We start from the raw sequence: 16,869 nt of genomic DNA, 5'->3' as shown, positions 1-16,869 counted from the left end.
TGTATGAGCTTGGGCTTGTTCCCTCACCTCCCTGAGCCTCAGTTTCTTTATCTGTAAAATGAGAACCAGAGCAAGGTGGTGACGGTGGAAAAGAGTCATCTCAATTGTCTTTAAAATTCAGTGTTCTCCAAAGTCTAAGTAGGGGTGGGTCTGTTGAGGGTAAGTGAAACTTTGGCAGTGATTACTGCTGGGGCCCTGGGTGATGGTACATGTGTCCCACAGTCTGTTTCCTGCCCCTGTGTCCTAGCCCCATCAAGAACTGTATGTGGGGCCCTGTCATACTTGGAGGTGCTGGCTGCTCAGAAAAGAAGACTGTGGCCTCAGGAACCCTAAGACCGAGGGAAAACATGGCTGAGCCTCTGGAAGCGTGACTCTGGGAGGGACAGCAAAGTGTATTGGAAAGAGGAGAGCCATCCCATCTGGAAACCTGGTTCTGGCTCCAGCTCTGCAACTTCTTAGCTGTGTGATACTAGGCATGGCTCATCCCCTCCTCAGGTCTCAGTATCCTTAGCATTCTCTAAAATAAGTAGGTTAGATGAGATGATCTCCAAGGACCAGTTCAACATCAGTGTTTTAAGTAGTGAATTCATGGGCTTAGCAAATATTAAGAAATGACATGTGAAGTTTAGGTGTTGCAGAGAGAATAAGATTTATAATGTCAGAGATCTTAATGAGTGAGGAGAGAGGCTTGGCAGCCCTTCCCTTTACATCTGTTTTAGAGGCCAGTTTAGGATGCTGACCAGTGGGCCACTATGCATTGAAACTCCGTATTTCCAAAAAGGTCAAAGGTCAGCTTTCATTTACTGAGTCCCTATTTTGTTAAGCCTGTGCTAAGCACTTTAAAATCATCTCACTAAGTTCCCACAACAACTTATAAGAAGGTTCTCTAACTGTGTCTATTTTACAAATGGGGAAACTAAGAGAAAAAACTACATAACTTCCAATGTCAGATAAGACAGATTGCATTAAAGTCAGACGTGGAACTCAGATGCTCTTAATCTCCACCATTTATTCCTCTAGGTCATGACTAAGTTTAGACTTATGCATAGAACTCTGTCTTCTGGTCAGTGTCATTGCACAGACCATCACTAGCAGGTGCGTTTCCGTGTCACCCAGCTCTCCTGGACCAGGCATATGTGACAACCAGGTAGCTGCGGGAAACCTAAACACATGTTGAGCTGAAATTAAGCCAGGTAGCACCTGTTTGTTGAACACTCTGCAGGTGCTTGGTTCCAGAGGCAAGGCAAGGTGAACGTCAGCTGACAGATGTAACCTTCACCCTTAGTGGCCCTGCCAAACTGATGAATATGCATCTGTGATATGCTCTGGTGTGTTAAAGCAGAAGGGGGAGTAAAGGGTGGTGCTCCTGGGTGGACACAGGAGAGCAGTTGTTGGTAAGGTGCTGGGCCATACCCTACGCTGTCCCATTGAGAAGTTTGACCAATTCCCACGCAAAAGGCAACATATGTCAAACAATATGATTTCACACTTGGAAGCACTCTGGAAATTTTAGTTTGGAAGACAGTCTCTCATAAAATAAGCACAGTTTCAGTGGGCTTATCATGACTCACAAATAGAGAATCCCAACAGTTTCTCAATGCCCAGCTCTGAACTCTAAAGAGCCCCCGATGGGCCATTATTATACGTAAAGATGATCTGAAGATGAATGCAAAATGAATTCATTCATTCAATAAATATTTATCAAGGCTTACCACAAGCCAGGCATTAGGTTGGTGCTAGCGACAAAAGATGAATAAGAAACAGTTCCTGTCCTCTAATAGCTCAGAGTCTGCGGGGGAGAGAGAGAGAGAGAGGGAAAGAGATGTATCAAGCATGGTGGGAGCACAGGGAAGAAATGCATAACTTGAAGAGTAGAACAGGAAAAGCTTCCTAGACAGGCGACATTGAGCTGTAGTACAGGGGATGGGAGAATTTGCTAGCTAGAAAACAGTGAAGGGCATTCTATACAGAAGGAATAGCAATGTGAAAAGGCCAATGATCCTGAAGGGGCAAGGCATGTTCAGAAATGGTGATAGGGTGATCAGGTGAAAGGGGCATGATGAGAGGTGAGAGTCTGAAGAAGGGAAGCTGTAACAGTACTTATGAAAAGAGGAGATTGTAACATCCACTGTCAGTCCTGGGGATTAAAAGTGAGAAGGGTCACAGTGCAATCCATTTGAGAAATATCACACAAAGAAAATAGGAACCCAGTGGAAATTCTGCAATGCTCTGTCCTGCCAGGAGCACTTCTGGTGTTATGTAAATGATTCTTTGGGTGGCAAGGTTCTCAAATGAATGGAACCATAAGATGTGTAGCTCTACAGCTCAAGCCATGAGTTTGGGGACAGCATGGATGGCTTCTGGATGCAATTTGAAGGTGCTAGGAAAGGGACAGGTGATGGGATGCCACCGATTAGAGAGCAATTTGGCCACAAGGCTGGGAGTTTGGCCAAATGATAGGAAGGAGTGCTTCTGGGAGGGCAATTTGACTGAAATGAAGCTTGAGGCAGGACATCAGTATTATCATGTGGCCTTGGAAATAACTGCTAGACGTGTATTTGGCTAGAGAGGATTGGGGGCTTGAGTACTTGGAAGTGGGGAGCAGGGGACAAGAATATCTCTGCCCTGCAGATTTGAGCTGGTTGGAAAATGACAAATGACAACTGGCTTCTTTCCAGTTGTCAGAAACCCAGCTAGGCACTTTATATACATTGTCTTATTTCATTTTCAACACACAACTTACAAGGGAGATACTTTATTACTCACATTTCATAAAGGCAGAAACCAGGCTGGGAGAGGTTAGGAAGCTTGCCCAAGTATCACAGCTAGTGAGAGGCTTCGTGTGGGTTTAAACACCAGGTTCTCCCCACCCTTTTTATTTCGAAACATTTCTTTCTTTCTTTCTTTTTAAGATTTTATTTATTTATTTATTTGAGAGAGAGAGAGAGGCTGAGAGAGAACGAGCAGGGGGAAGGACAGAGGCAGAGGGACAAGCAGACTTCCCACTGAGTGGGGAGCCTGATGTGGGGCTTGTTTCCAGGACCCTAAGATCATGACCTGAGCAGAAGGCAGATGCTTAAGGGACTGAGCCACCCAGGCGCCCCTATTTTGAAACATTTCAAACCTACAAAAAAGTTGAAACATAGTACAACAAACAAATACTTTTCATCCAGAGGCATCTGCCATTAATAGACTGCGCTTTGTGCCACAACATCACCCGATCTCCTCTAAGGTACTGGTTGGGATACAATTGGTATAAAAGACAAAATCTGAGATCTGATAGAAGGAAGTCATGGAAAAAGGAGAGATTTAGAAGAAATCTACAGATGACTGAAGAAAGCATGACAATGTATGGACATCTTGAAGCCAGAGATAGAATAGGCAGAACAGCCATGGACTGCCCAACTTCTGTCAGCAGACCAGGGCCCGGGAAGCCACTTGTGATGGAAATGGAAGGCCGTCCCCAGAATCCAAGCACTGAATGAAAACAACAGGTTTTAAAATGGGCTATGCATTTATATCTATATGTATGTTTAGCCAACATTCATTCAGTGCTAACCATGCTGTGCTAGCTGTTTTTTAAAAAAACAAACACTTTCTGCATTCTTTAATGCCTCAGAACCCACAATAAAGACTCCATGCCAAATGGTGAGTGTTCCCACCAGATGAGGGAGAGGAGTTACTTCCTCTTTTCTCACCTTCTGGATGCACATAGCCCAGACTGAAGAAGAAACATGGAGGTTTGCTTGAAACAATCAAGAGCTTGGACCACTGAATGATCAAGGTTCAAATCCTGATTCACGATTTCCTCCGTGAAATGGACACAGCCTTACCAAATCCAAAAGGCTGTGAGAACATTATGTATCATTCAAAACTAGTCCTGATACAAGCGGTGTCCGTCACACCCTAAGTCAAAACAGGGAGAGGAAGACCCAAAGACAGAGATTGAAGGCAAAGACCTTGTCTTGATCTGTTTTTAGTTCCAGAATTTAGCACTGGAGCATAGGACTATATTTTATTTATTGATTTCGACCAGGCTCCGCAGGTGGATTTAAGATGGTAGCCATATCCTCCAGGTAATATCAGAGCACTCTCCTTCAACGAGGGCGGGGGGGACGACACACACGTTATGAGGTTAATATTCCGCCGTGGTGTGTGGGGGGGCAGTAAATACAGATTACAGATTTCACACAGACGGCAATCAAGCAAGGCAGATTTGAAGAATCTCGTTCGTCTGTCCCACCACGCAGCCAACTGGGGTGTCACTGTGGGTACTATTCACCCCGCTGAGAGGAGACCCTATGAGCGGTCTCTCGGCTCGCAGCTTGTTCATCTCCTACCGCAGCGCAGCTAGCGGACTCAGATCACAGACTGCACGGTCGCGTGGCCTTCAGGAACCTCACAGTCCAAGCCGGGGCAGCGCCTCAGGGCGCGCTGGGGACTAGAAATTGTACTTCTGCGGCGGCTTCCGTGAGCGGGGTCTGAGGGCGGGGTATCCCAGGTCTCGGGAGTGGGTGGGTTCCAGCGCCGTTTCCGGTAGCAGGCGAGCTCAGGAGGCGGGGCGCCGTGGGCCACGTGCGCAAAGCCATATGGGAAACGGGGCGGTGCGAGCAGTGCGCGCGCAGCTGGACGGTAGTAGCGGCGGAGATGGAGGAGGGTGGCCGGGACAAGGCTCCGCTGCAGCCTCAGCAACCCCCAGCGACGGCACCGGGCGTCGCGGACGAGAAGCCGAGCGGCAAGGAGCGGCGGGATGCCGGCGACAAGGACAAAGAACAGGAGCTGGTGAGGCGCGGCCCCGGGACCCGGCGGAGGAGGCCGCGGGGCTGAGTCACCGCGGCTCCGCAGGCCTTGAGCACGACTCTCAACGGCCCCGCAGCCTCCGGGAGAGGGCGGATGGGGCGATCCTCGGGGGTCCTGGCACTCTCTGCCCCTCATCCTCCTTTCGGCGCTGTCGCCTCCGCCGACCCCACTAGCCTTCACCACCGACTCGTGAGACGGCCCGGGCTGGGCATTGTCACCCCTGTTTTTAGTACGGCATTCAAGCAGCCTGGTCGAGCAGCCAGGGTGCCATTCCTGCTCTCTTTCCGTGTCCACCTGGTCCCTCCTAAGGAGGCAGGCTCACTCTCTACCTGCCCCAGGGTGAATGGGAGGAGGATGTGTTTGGGATTTCTTCTCTTAATGAACTTCTTCCCTCAACCCTCAGTCTGAGGAGGACAAACAACTTCAGGATGAACTGGAGATGCTCGTGGAACGACTGGGGGTGAGTCATGATGTTGACATGAGTGGGTACATATTAAGATCTTCCCTGCCTGTTTGTTTCATTCTATTTGGGGGCAACAATTGCTATATGAGATATAAGGAAAGACGGACTGTTTAGGGTTAGTGTTGTGATGATGTGAGAGAAAAGAATTACAAAGGATATTTGAAAGATTCTGTAGCTTTCTTCTTCAACTCTTAACTGGGATCATTTGTTTTTGTACCGGACAATGAGCAGGGAGTTGGGGAATCACAGATGAATAAGACACAGTTACTTTCCTAGGGGAGTTGTTAGTTAAACACTTCTGTGTTATGACTTGAGAGATGTGACTCTGAGCTCTAACATCTCCTGATCAGGAGAAGGACACATCCCTGTACCGACCAGCCCTGGAGGAACTGCGGAGGCAAATTCGATCTTCTACAACTTCTATGACTTCAGTGCCCAAGCCTCTCAAATTTCTGCGTCCACACTATGGCAAACTGAAGGAAATCTATGAGAACATGGCCCCTGGGGAGAATAAGGTAGACTGTTTCAGAAGATGATGGAGGCTTAGCTAAAAAGTTGCTTTTCATCTAGACCGTGGGCCTCATGGGGAGTCAGAGGAAGCCTAACAGACTTCTGAGATCCAAGCTGGTTGAACTGAGCTATAATAGTCAAAATACTGGCATAAGAGCTGACAGGAGGATTGCCTTCTCAAAATGCACTGTTTCTGTCCTTTATGGTGGATCTTGGGATTTCTTTTTTGTGATTTTTTTTCTTTTTTAAAATAATCTCTGTGCCCAGGGCGGGGCTCGAACTCACCACCCCAGGATCAAGAGCACATGCTCTACTGACTGCCAGCCAGGCACCACTTGTGATCTATTTTAGACTTATGTTTAACCTTGATTTTTGTTTCCTTCATATTCCGTGTACATTCACTTGTTTCATTTCTAAAATAAACCCCTGGGGCGCCTGGGTGGCTCAGCCGGTTGAGCGTCCCCAGGGTCCTGGGATCAAGCCTGTGTCAGGCTCTCTGCTCGGTGGGAGCCTGCTTCTCCCTCTCCCTGCTGCTCCCCCTGCTTGTACTCTCTCTCTTTCTAATAAATAAACAAAATCTTTAAAAAATAAAAAACAAATCTCTAGTTCAATCATTTCTCTATTAGTACAACGGTAATCCAGGAAATCTGCAGTCAACATAGATAACTGCAACAGTTTCCTAACCGGCTGCCTTCTTTTTGTTCTTGACTTTTACAGGTGGTTTTTCATGTAGCAGTCACAGTGATCTTTTTAGATTGTGAAAATGTTCTCTGCTTAAAACCTTTTAATAGTTTATTATTGCAACTAGAATAAAATTCGGAGTCTTCATCTTTCTCCATTCTCCCCCTTGTTATCATTCTTCAGCCACATTGGTTTAAAAGGGAGATAACAACACCAACCTTAGGTTATCTTGAGGCTTAGCTTACATAAAGTATGTAAATTTCTAATACAAAGATTGGTGGATAGTTACAACTTAATTTGGGGAATAGTGACAGTAGTCTTAACTCCATAATGTACCACTCCCCTTACCCTGGATTTGACTTTATTTATTTATTTATTTATTTTAAGATTTTATTTATTTATTTGACACAGAGAGAGACAGCGAGAGCAGGAACACAAGCAGGGGGAGTGGGAGAGGGAGAAGCAGGCTTCCCGCCGAGCAGGGAGCCCGATGTGGGACTCGATCCCAGGATCCTGGGATCATGACCTGAGCCGAAGGCAGACGCTTAACGACTGAGCCACCCAGGCGCCCTGGATTTGACTTTAAAGCATTGGTTTCTTTACAGCGTTTTGCTGCTGACATCATCTCCGTTTTGGCCATGACCATGAGTGGGGAACGTGAGTGCCTCAAGTATCGGCTGGTGGGTTCCCAGGAGGAATTGGCATCCTGGGGTCATGAGTATGTCAGGTAAGATCTTTCCTTCTTGAGAATCCAAAGGGGTCCTGAGACCTGAGTTCTGAGTTGGGAGTACCAGAGTATTGCATTTCCCAAACACTGAATTCCTTGGGCCACGGAAGTGCTTCCTGTGAAGCTGTACCCCCCTAATGGTCTTGGGCTATCCATAGGCATCTCGCAGGGGAAGTGGCTAAGGAGTGGCAGGAGCTGGATGATGCGGAAAAGACACAACGGGAACCACTGCTGACCCTGGTGAAGGAGATTGTCCCCTACAACATGGCCCACAATGCAGAGCATGAGGCCTGTGACCTGCTCATGGAAATTGAGCAGGTGGATATGCTGGAGAAGGACATCGATGAGAATGCATATGCAAAGGTCTGCCTCTATCTTACCAGGTGAGTGAACATGGTGGGGATGGGTGGAAGGCCTGGCCTCCCCAGCATTTTTCTCTCAGTTGTGCCTCCTCTGTTCTCTCAGCATCATTAGCATCAGGCTGCAGTTGATTTGTTGAGGTCTGTGAGCTTGTTGAGGAAGGAGACTTCCATGTCTCCTTGGTAGTCAAACGTCTAGCAAAATGCCTGGTATATAGTAGGGATTCAGTATTTATTTTGAAGTGAATTAAATGGGGTAAATGAATGTCTGGAACTTCCTGACTGCTTTGTTGTATCTATCTCTGTAGTTGTGTGAATTACGTGCCTGAGCCTGAGAATTCTGCCCTACTGCGCTGTGCATTGGGTGTGTTCCGAAAGTTCAGTCGCTTTCCTGAAGCTCTGAGATTGGCGTTGATGCTCAACGACATGGAGCTGGTAGAAGACATCTTCACCTCCTGCAAGGATGTGTATGTAGGGAGGAATCTGGCAAAGGAAGAGATGAGCTCATGGATGGGGCATTTGCATGAAGAGCTGGGGCCTGTAGTTTCTGGTTAAGGCTTGAGGGACTTTTCTTAATGGATGGGGGCTGAGCAGATGTGATGGCTCTCTCCCACAGGGTAGTACAGAAGCAGATGGCGTTCATGCTTGGCCGGCATGGGGTGTTTCTGGAGCTTAGTGAAGATGTGGAGGAGTATGAGGACCTGACGGAGATCATGTCCAATGTACAGCTCAACAGCAACTTCTTGGCATTAGCTCGGGAGGTGAGACTCTTTGCCCTTCTCCATCAAGGCTTTTTTGTTTGTTTGTTTGTGGTTCTACCTGGCATTTCACCTCCCTGACTATAACTTGGACTAGACGCTCCTTGGTTAGAATCGCCATTCAGTGGGATAGCAGAAGGGACAGTGGTGGGGGAATAGTGGGTGAGCAGCTGTGACTCTCTGACTTCTCTTCAGCTGGACATCATGGAGCCCAAGGTGCCTGATGACATCTATAAAACCCACCTAGAGAACAACAGTGAGTAGTCATCTCCACGTGTGTGAGGACTGGAGGAGTCTTTTTTTTTTTTTTTTAAGATTTTGTTTATTTGAGAGAGAATGAGAGACAGAACGAGGGGGAGGAGGGTCAGAGGGAGAAGCAGACTCCCCGCTGAGCGGGGAGCCCGATGCGGGACTCGATCCAGGGACTCCAGGATCATGACCTGAGCCGAAGGCAGTCGCTTAACCAACTGAGCCACCCAGGCGCCCAGGACTGGAGGAGTCTTAATTATGCTCCTTGTATTTGGAGTGATGGCTTGGCCCAACATATTTATCTATCCCATAGAGCTAAAAATTCACACATACCTTTTCTCCAAGTCACTGTTGGGGGCATAGATAGAGGATCCCAAGTGGCTAGTTCAGAGCCAGAGACCAGCCACCACGCTGTGTTCCTTTCTTGCCCTTTTCTTAACTTTTTTTCCTTTTCTCTCCTCTCCCTCCTGTGCAGGGTTTGGGGGCAGCGGCTCTCAAGTAGACTCTGCCCGCATGAACCTGGCCTCTTCTTTTGTGAATGGTTTTGTGAACGCTGCTTTTGGCCAGGACAAGCTGCTGACTGATGATGGCAACAAATGGCTTTACAAGAACAAAGACCATGGTATAACTTTGTGGCTACTTTATCTTTGTGTTGCCTTGTTCATTTCTGTTATCCTTCTAGGTTCATGTGTTAATGTGACAGGGATCCCCAGGGCTGTTTTTTACAGAGCTCTTTGTAACAACTTTCTTAGGGTGGGACCATTTTAAGACTGACAGGTTTTTTCCTTGGTATAGGAATGTTGAGTGCAGCTGCATCCCTTGGCATGATTCTGTTGTGGGATGTGGATGGTGGCCTCACCCAGATTGACAAGTACTTGTACTCCTCTGAGGACTACATCAAGGTTGGTCTGGGCATAGCCCACTAATGGGGACATTCTCCTACCATGTTCTAGGGCCCTCAGGGCCTCCCTTTCATTGATAAGGTCAACCTGGTTTTTAACTCCAGGTAAGGTGGAAATTACAATGAAGTCCGTGTTGTGTCCGTTGTGGTGTGGAAGGTAGAGTAACCTGAGTGAAGAATCTGTTTGCATTTTGCAGTCAGGAGCCCTTCTGGCCTGTGGCATCGTGAACTCTGGGGTCCGGAATGAGTGTGACCCCGCTCTGGCACTGCTCTCAGACTATGTTCTTCACAACAGCAACACTATGAGACTTGGTTCCATCTTTGGGTAAGGCTTCTTGGTGCTTCTTGTGGGAGTACTCAACCTGTAAGCTTTGCGAAAACAGGAACTGAGTCCTTTTCACCTTTGTGTTGCCAAGGACTACCACCCTGTCTGTTGAGTATTTGGCTCTTGGTGACTATTGAAATGATGAATAAATGACCAATCCTCTTTTTGTACCTTCCTTGTCCTGTCTTTGGTTGTGTGTCTGGGACTGCCTCTCCCTGGCTTTTGCAGGCTAGGCTTGGCTTATGCTGGCTCCAATCGTGAAGATGTTCTAACACTGCTGCTCCCTGTGATGGGAGATTCCAAGTCTAGTATGGAGGTGAGGAGAAGCTGTTGGACATTTAGGGGAGGTAGGGAAGGTGCTCTGAGTTTTACCACTCTCTGTGATACGTAGTGAAAAAAGTGTGTGTGTGTTTATGGGGGATGTGTGTATCACTTCAGTGAAATCTTTTGGAGCTGGAATTTTAAACCTCAGGTGGTATTGAGGCTAAAGAGTTAACATTTTGGTACTGAGTTCCAGCCCTTGGGGTCCATGAGGAAGTACTCAGACTAGAGAGGGGAGTAACTTAATCCAGCTTGGGGTGGCTGATTCTCTCTCACTCATTGTTTTAGTCATTGGCTAACCTTAAATTTTCTTTCTTTCTTTCTTTTTAAGATATATTTATTTTAAAGAGGGTTCGCATGCTTGCCCGAGTGGGGGAGGGGCAGAGAGAATTTTCAAGTTCAAGCAGACTCCCTGCTGAGCGTGGAGCCCATTGCAGGGCTCAGTCTCATGACTCATGAGACCATGACCTGAGCCCAAAACAAGAGTCGCACACTTAACCAACTGAGCCATCTGGCACCCCCATTGTTAAATTTTCTTAATTATGCAGTCATTCTAGTGATAGATACATATAGTATGGTGGCTAAAAGCATAGCTTTAGTCAGAAAGACCTCAGTTCAAATCATGCCACCTCTGCTTATAAGCAGTGTGATCTTGGACGTGTAACACAATCCCTTTAGGTTTCATTTTCCTCATCATTAAAAGAATAACAACAGCAGGACCTGTTTCACGGGGTTGTTGTGAGGGTTAAATGTTAATGTTAATAGTACACAGGACAGTTGGTATAGTGGCTGATGTATAGTAAATATTCAGTGAGTGGTTGCTCTTGTTGTTACTTTCTTTGATTTATCATCAGAAAGGGATTATTACCTAGTGTGGCCTGTAGGAATTGGCTGTATTGAATCAAGATAGTTAAACAGCTATTTCAATAGCTTCCCATGTATGATACGCTTTTTTTATCTCTAGGTGGCAGGTGTGACAGCTCTAGCCTGTGGAATGATAGCAGTGGGATCCTGCAATGGAGATGTCACTTCCACTATCCTTCAGACCATCATGGAGAAGTCAGAGACTGAGCTCAAGGACACCTATGCCCGTTGGCTTCCTCTCGGACTGGGCCTCAACCATCTGGGTGAGGGGATATCTCTCTGGGCAAAGGCTGACAGGAACTGGGTACTACAGGGGGGGCTTATGTGTCAAAAACTGTGCTGGATGGAAGCAGGTGTCCTCTTGACGCCTTGAATCTGTCCCATAGGCAAGGGCGAGGCCATCGAGGCGATCCTGGCGGCGCTGGAGGTTGTGTCCGAGCCGTTCCGCAGTTTTGCCAACACGCTAGTGGATGTGTGTGCCTATGCAGGTCCGTGTCTTTGTGCTTCCCCAGTGACTCCTCACTTCTCTCTTGGCCCGTTCTTCATGTTTATTCTCCTTTCTCGGTTGTTCTGATCTGCTTTAGATTCTTTAGCTTCTTCTGTTCTTGGAATAAGCTTTTTTTTTTTTTTTTTTTGGTGCCTTCTTTTTATCCTTTCTCACCTTTCCCACCATGTTGCAGGCTCTGGGAATGTACTGAAGGTACAGCAGCTGCTGCATATTTGTAGCGAACACTTTGACTCCAAGGAAAAAGAGGAAGACAAGGACAAGAAGGAAAAGAAGGATAAGGACAAGAAGGAAGCCCCTGCCGACATGGGAGCGCATCAGGTTCTGTGGGCAGCTGGGTGCTCTCTGAGTCAGGCTCTGTGGAAAGATAAGTGTGCAGGGGAGCAGGGGAGCTGGGTTTGGGTTTGTTTCAGAGCCCCTCCAGGTGGTGCTGTGTATTGAGAGGACATGAGGCTGGGTTCTGTGCGTGAGGGGTCAGGGTGAGCCCCCACAGGACAGCTTTTTCTTCTCACACGGGACTTAAGTCAAGGGTGAGCTGACTGGGCTCTGCGGCCTCTTCCATCGCAGGGAGTGGCTGTGCTGGGGATTGCCCTTATTGCTATGGGGGAGGAGATTGGTGCAGAGATGGCACTACGAACCTTTGGCCACCTGGTGAGTACCGCGTGGAGAAGGCTGGAAATATACTGGTTTCGGTGCCTGGAGTTCCCGGAGGAGACTTTCCTGATGGGTTTTCTCGGTGGAGAAATAGTCTTTTGGCTATGCCTGTTGTCCACAATTTGATTAAGTCCCCTTTTACCCATCAGTCTGTTCCTATAACTGAGTTTGTTGTATTGCTTCCTATGATGCTCTCGTTATTTTCTTTTATCGCCAGCTGAGATACGGGGAGCCTACTCTCCGACGGGCTGTGCCTTTAGCACTGGCCCTAATCTCTGTTTCAAATCCACGACTCAATATCCTGGATACCCTAAGCAAGTTCTCTCACGATGCTGACCCAGAAGTTTCCTACAACTCCATCTTTGCCATGGGCATGGTGGGCAGTGGTGAGTATCGGTCAGAGAAAGATCAGAAGTAGCTAAAGGAACGTTCAAGGCCTTTTTTCCAACTCTGTGCCGCTTAACATTTCCAGGTACCAATAATGCCCGTCTGGCTGCGATGCTGCGCCAGTTAGCCCAGTATCATGCCAAGGACCCCAACAACCTCTTCATGGTGCGCCTGGCACAGGTAAAGAGTAGAACTCTTTTCCTTCGAGTGTGCCAAGAGAGGTATCCGTGGTGATGGAAGGGGGGAGATGTGGTAACATGAGGGGGACCTTGAGTTCGTCTGGGAGGGAGGGTGTGAATGAGTTGTGGGATTTCTATATGGCCAGGTTAGGTGACGTCTCCTCAGATGTGACCTTTACTTCTCTCTCTCTCTCTCTCTTTTTTTTTCCCCAGGGCTTGACACATTTAGGGAAGGGCACACTCACCCTCTGCCCCTACCACAGTGACCGGCAGCTTATGAGTCAGGTGGCCGTGGCTGGGCTGCTCACAGTGCTTGTCTCTTTCCTCGATGTCCGTAATAGTGAGTTCCTGTCAAGACTCCTGTAGTGGCGCCCTTACTTACCAGGGCCACCTTGTCATTTAGGAGCAGACTCCAAGTTAGTTCCACGCCACTCTGGGTTCCTGATGTTCTTTGGGCCTGTGAAGGGCCTTCTGCAACTCATCTCCCACATTTTTCGATCTGGCCCACAGAGATTTTTTTTTGAGGATGAAGAGCTGAGCCCAGTGTCTGTTCCTAAGTGACTGAGGGAAATTAATTATTAAGTCTGCAGTCTGTGGGCAGAATAAGGTGGGAGTATCTCTGGTTTGTGGTATGGTGTATGAGGGGAGGGATGTGGGTTCAGCTGAACCACTAAGGGGTTAAAGAGTCAGGGCTGGAGTGGGGTCCCAAGGTTGAGGTCAGGCCTGCCTTGATGCATCTGACTGTTGTCCTCTGTTCTTCCCTCAGTAATCCTGGGCAAATCGCACTATGTATTGTATGGGCTGGTGGCTGCCATGCAGCCCCGGATGCTGGTTACATTCGATGAGGAGTTGCGGCCATTGCCAGTGTCTGTCCGTGTGGGCCAGGTGAGGGGTTGAACAGATGGGAGGGCTCCAAAACTTGGAGAATGCACACATACCTGCTTCTCTGAAACTGGTATGGGCACTGGGTTGTTGTTACACCCCCGTCTGCTACACCCCCATTTCAATTTTCTCACCCTACAGGCAGTGGATGTGGTGGGCCAGGCCGGCAAGCCTAAGACTATCACGGGGTTCCAGACACACACAACCCCAGTATTGTTGGCCCACGGGGAGCGGGCAGAATTGGCCACTGAGGAGTTTCTTCCTGTCACCCCCATTCTGGAAGGTTTTGTTATCCTTCGGAAGAACCCCAACTATGACCTCTAAGTGGCTACCAGGGGCTCTGAGCTGCCACTGGTGTGTCAGCGGACCGTGCTTCTTGCTGCCAGCCATGGACACCGCCCCAGACCTTTGGGGCAATTGTTAACCTCCTGTTATTTTGTTACCGAGTGAGGTAACTTTGTTGAATAAAGACCTTTATCCCCAAGGTCTCTCTATGTGTGTTTTCTGGGGTATTGTGGCTGGAGGCCAGACCGGGGTGGGGAGTTGATGTGAGAAGCCATCGTTTATAGCAGCTCTGAGCCTAGGCTAGCAGGGAGGCTGTCCTGAATGGGACAAATTAAACTCCTTACCCTTCTCCCCTCCTTCCTAATCATCTTAAAATAGTGGTTCATCTTTAGGGGCATGGACCCTTGAGAAGCTGAGCAGTGTAACGCATCTTCTTTCTAGGAGGTGCATATACACAAATTGTAATACAAACTGTTACAAATAACTTTCTAAGGGGCTGTGGATCCTATTCCCACCCCAACCCCACCAAAGCACGCCCACCTCAACCCCATCATTCCCTGACTTGGGGCCAAGGATCCCTGCTCTAAGCAGCAGCAGAATCAGCCTTACTTTCTAAACTTCTGTACTACTGAATGAAAGGGACACTTTTTTTTTAAGATTTTATTTATTTGAGAGAGAGCATGAGAGTGGGATGAGGAGTGGAGGGAGAAGTAGACTACCCGCTGAGCAGGGAGCCCAATGTGGGGCTTGATTCTGGGACTCGGGGATCATGACCTGAGCCGAAAGCAGACGCTTAACCGACTGAGCCACCCAGGCGCCCCTGAAAGGGACATCTTTATCTCCTGTGATCCTCTGTCTCTTGGAAGGCTGCTGTTGGAGAGATTTGACCATGTTAACATCTACTTCTGTGCTGTCTTTGTAGACATTGGGTGCAACAAAGAAGGTTGACCCTGACCTTCCTCTTAGTGTAGCAATGGGAAAAAGGAGTAGCCTCCTTCCTGGAATGCAATCACTTTTGATCTTCAGTGCTCCTTCCTGGTGGGGTTGGTATGAGTATAGCTATGCTGCCAATTGGGGCCTGGTCCCCTGTGGATGCAGTGGAGAACTTACGGCCCTGCCAGATAATCATAGTAACTAACCAACACTTTCTGTGGGTTTAGCTTCCGAGCAGTGCCTGGCACTTCGTAGGTCTTCAATAAATGTTGAAAGAATAATTACATACTTCAGAGATCTCACAACAGCTTTGAGAAGTAGGTATTATCCCTCTGTTTTGGTGAGGAATATAAAGTTTGGAGAGAGGTTCAGTAACTTACTCAAGGTCACATAGTAAGTGGTGGAACCAGGACTGGAATCTAAGTTTGACTCCAAAGCCTATGCCGTTACTACATTAATCTGTGTCTGTAGCCTTGGAGCCTTGCAGACCCCTTTGTAGTCCAAGGTCTTGGCTAGCTGGAGAATGGCAACTTCGGATTAGTGTCTCTATTGTCTTTTCTCTGTTCTTATTTGGCAGCCTGTATAAAACCTGTATAAAAGTTGAAGTACTGGACTTGGGAGTCAGTAGACCTGTCAAACCCCTTTAATGGATCTTCTGTGGTCCTGAGCAAATCAGCCTGTCTGGTGAGCCTCTGTTACCTGAAAAATGGGGATATCATAATTGCCTTCCTTGATATCCAATGGTGGTGATGTAAAGATAATTTGGAGGGGCACCTGGCTGGCTCACTTAGTGGAACGTGTGACTCTTGATCTTGGGGCTGTGGGTTTGAGCTTCATGTTGGGTGTTGAGATTACTTAAAAATAATTTGTTTTTAAAGATTTATTTATTTTAGGGGCTCCTGGGTGGCTCAGTTGGTTGAACGACTGCCTTCGGCTCAGGTCATGATCCTGGAGTCCCAGGATCGAGTCCCGCATCAGGCTCTCTGCTCAGCAGGGGGTCTGCTTCTCCCTCTGACCCTCTTCCCTCTCGTGCTCTCTGTCTCTCATTCTCTCTTAAATAAATAAATAAAATCTTTAAAATAAATAAATAAAGATTTATTTATTTTAGAGACAGAGTGCATGGTGGGGTGGGGCAGAGGAAGAGGGAGAGAGAAACTTAAGCAGACTGTGCACTGAACGTGGAACCCAACACAGGGCTCGATCTCACTACCCTGAGATCACAACTGAGCCAAAACTAAGAGTCAGGTACCCAAAAAATAAAATCTTAAAAAAAAAAGATAAATTAGAAAGTGATTTGTAGGGATGCCTGGCTGGCTCAGTAGGTGGAGCATGTGACTCGATCTCAGGGTTGTGAGTTTGAGCGCCATGCTGGGTGTGGAGCCTACTTAAAAAAAAAAAAAAGATTTGTAAGTAGCAAAACAGTCTAAATAAAATAATTTGTTCCCAAATCAGTGACTGTGCTTTAGAGTAAAATTTTCATAATGACTCTTAACCTTTTACATTCATTCATTCATTCAGCAACAAGTATCAATGGAGCTTTACTCTGCACTGGACATTATTTTAGTTTGTGTGGATGCAAAGATACCAGAAAAAAACCCCTAGCCTCAAAAAGCTTACATAATGGAAAAGAAAACAATTGTGATACATTGTTATCGATACTGTACTGGGGTGTGAAGAAAGTACCCTGGAATCATTGAAATAGAGCCTAAGTGCCTAGGTAGGTCAGGGGAAAATTTTGAGGGAAAATGAGACCTGGAGGAAGATGAGTTTGTCCAGAGGAAAAGGGTAGAATATCGCTAAGGGAGTACAAAAAGAAGGAAAGCGGAAAAGCTATTTATTTTCAGAAACCACAGATAGTTTGCTTTGGCCAAGTGTACAGGGCCAGGAAAAAGTGTGGTAGGAGATACAGTAAAAGAGACACAGGCTCAGATCAGGTTTAGAAGAGCTTTGTTGTTCTAAGAAATTGACAGTATCTCTCAATGGAGACCACTGAGTGAGAGCAGGAAAGTCATATCAGTTATCTGGGTAAGGAAGCTCACCATGGAGGCTGGGAGACCGAGCAAAGGAAATAAACGCTTGCACTAGG

The 16,869-nt window shown here is 47.4% G+C and overlaps 1 protein-coding gene across 4 annotated transcripts; it reads left to right on the top strand.

Moving 5' to 3' along the window:
- Window positions 1-4,598: 4,598 nt before the first annotated feature.
- Window positions 4,599-14,049, top strand: PSMD2 (proteasome 26S subunit ubiquitin receptor, non-ATPase 2). 4 transcript variants are annotated; one of them, XM_021692733.2, is made up of 21 exons: window positions 4,599-4,782; window positions 5,204-5,260; window positions 5,614-5,778; window positions 7,060-7,181; window positions 7,340-7,564; window positions 7,849-8,007; window positions 8,157-8,301; window positions 8,494-8,554; window positions 9,023-9,169; window positions 9,343-9,449; window positions 9,646-9,773; window positions 10,002-10,089; window positions 11,059-11,221; window positions 11,345-11,446; window positions 11,639-11,784; window positions 12,031-12,114; window positions 12,335-12,503; window positions 12,590-12,684; window positions 12,897-13,023; window positions 13,450-13,568; window positions 13,707-14,049. In XM_021692733.2, exons 1-21 carry the CDS (start codon window positions 4,648-4,650, stop codon window positions 13,887-13,889), a joined length of 2,727 nt encoding a protein of 908 aa, XP_021548408.1. In that variant the 5' UTR covers window positions 4,599-4,647; the 3' UTR covers window positions 13,890-14,049. The 4 variants fall into 4 exon arrangements, with proteins under 4 accessions (XP_021548408.1, XP_044775989.1, XP_044775980.1 ...); XM_044920054.1 differs by lacking the exon at window positions 11,059-11,221 and having other exon boundaries at window positions 4,625-4,782; window positions 10,002-10,038; window positions 11,365-11,446; XM_044920045.1 differs by lacking the exon at window positions 11,059-11,221 and having other exon boundaries at window positions 4,625-4,782; window positions 11,356-11,446.
- Window positions 14,050-16,869: the final 2,820 nt, after the last annotated feature.

The sequence above is a fragment of the Neomonachus schauinslandi genome, chromosome 1 (assembly GCF_002201575.2).
Source record: "Neomonachus schauinslandi chromosome 1, ASM220157v2, whole genome shotgun sequence".
In the NCBI taxonomy this organism is placed as follows: domain Eukaryota; kingdom Metazoa; phylum Chordata; class Mammalia; order Carnivora; family Phocidae; genus Neomonachus; species Neomonachus schauinslandi.
This window is presented reverse-complemented; position numbering and strand designations above follow the sequence as displayed.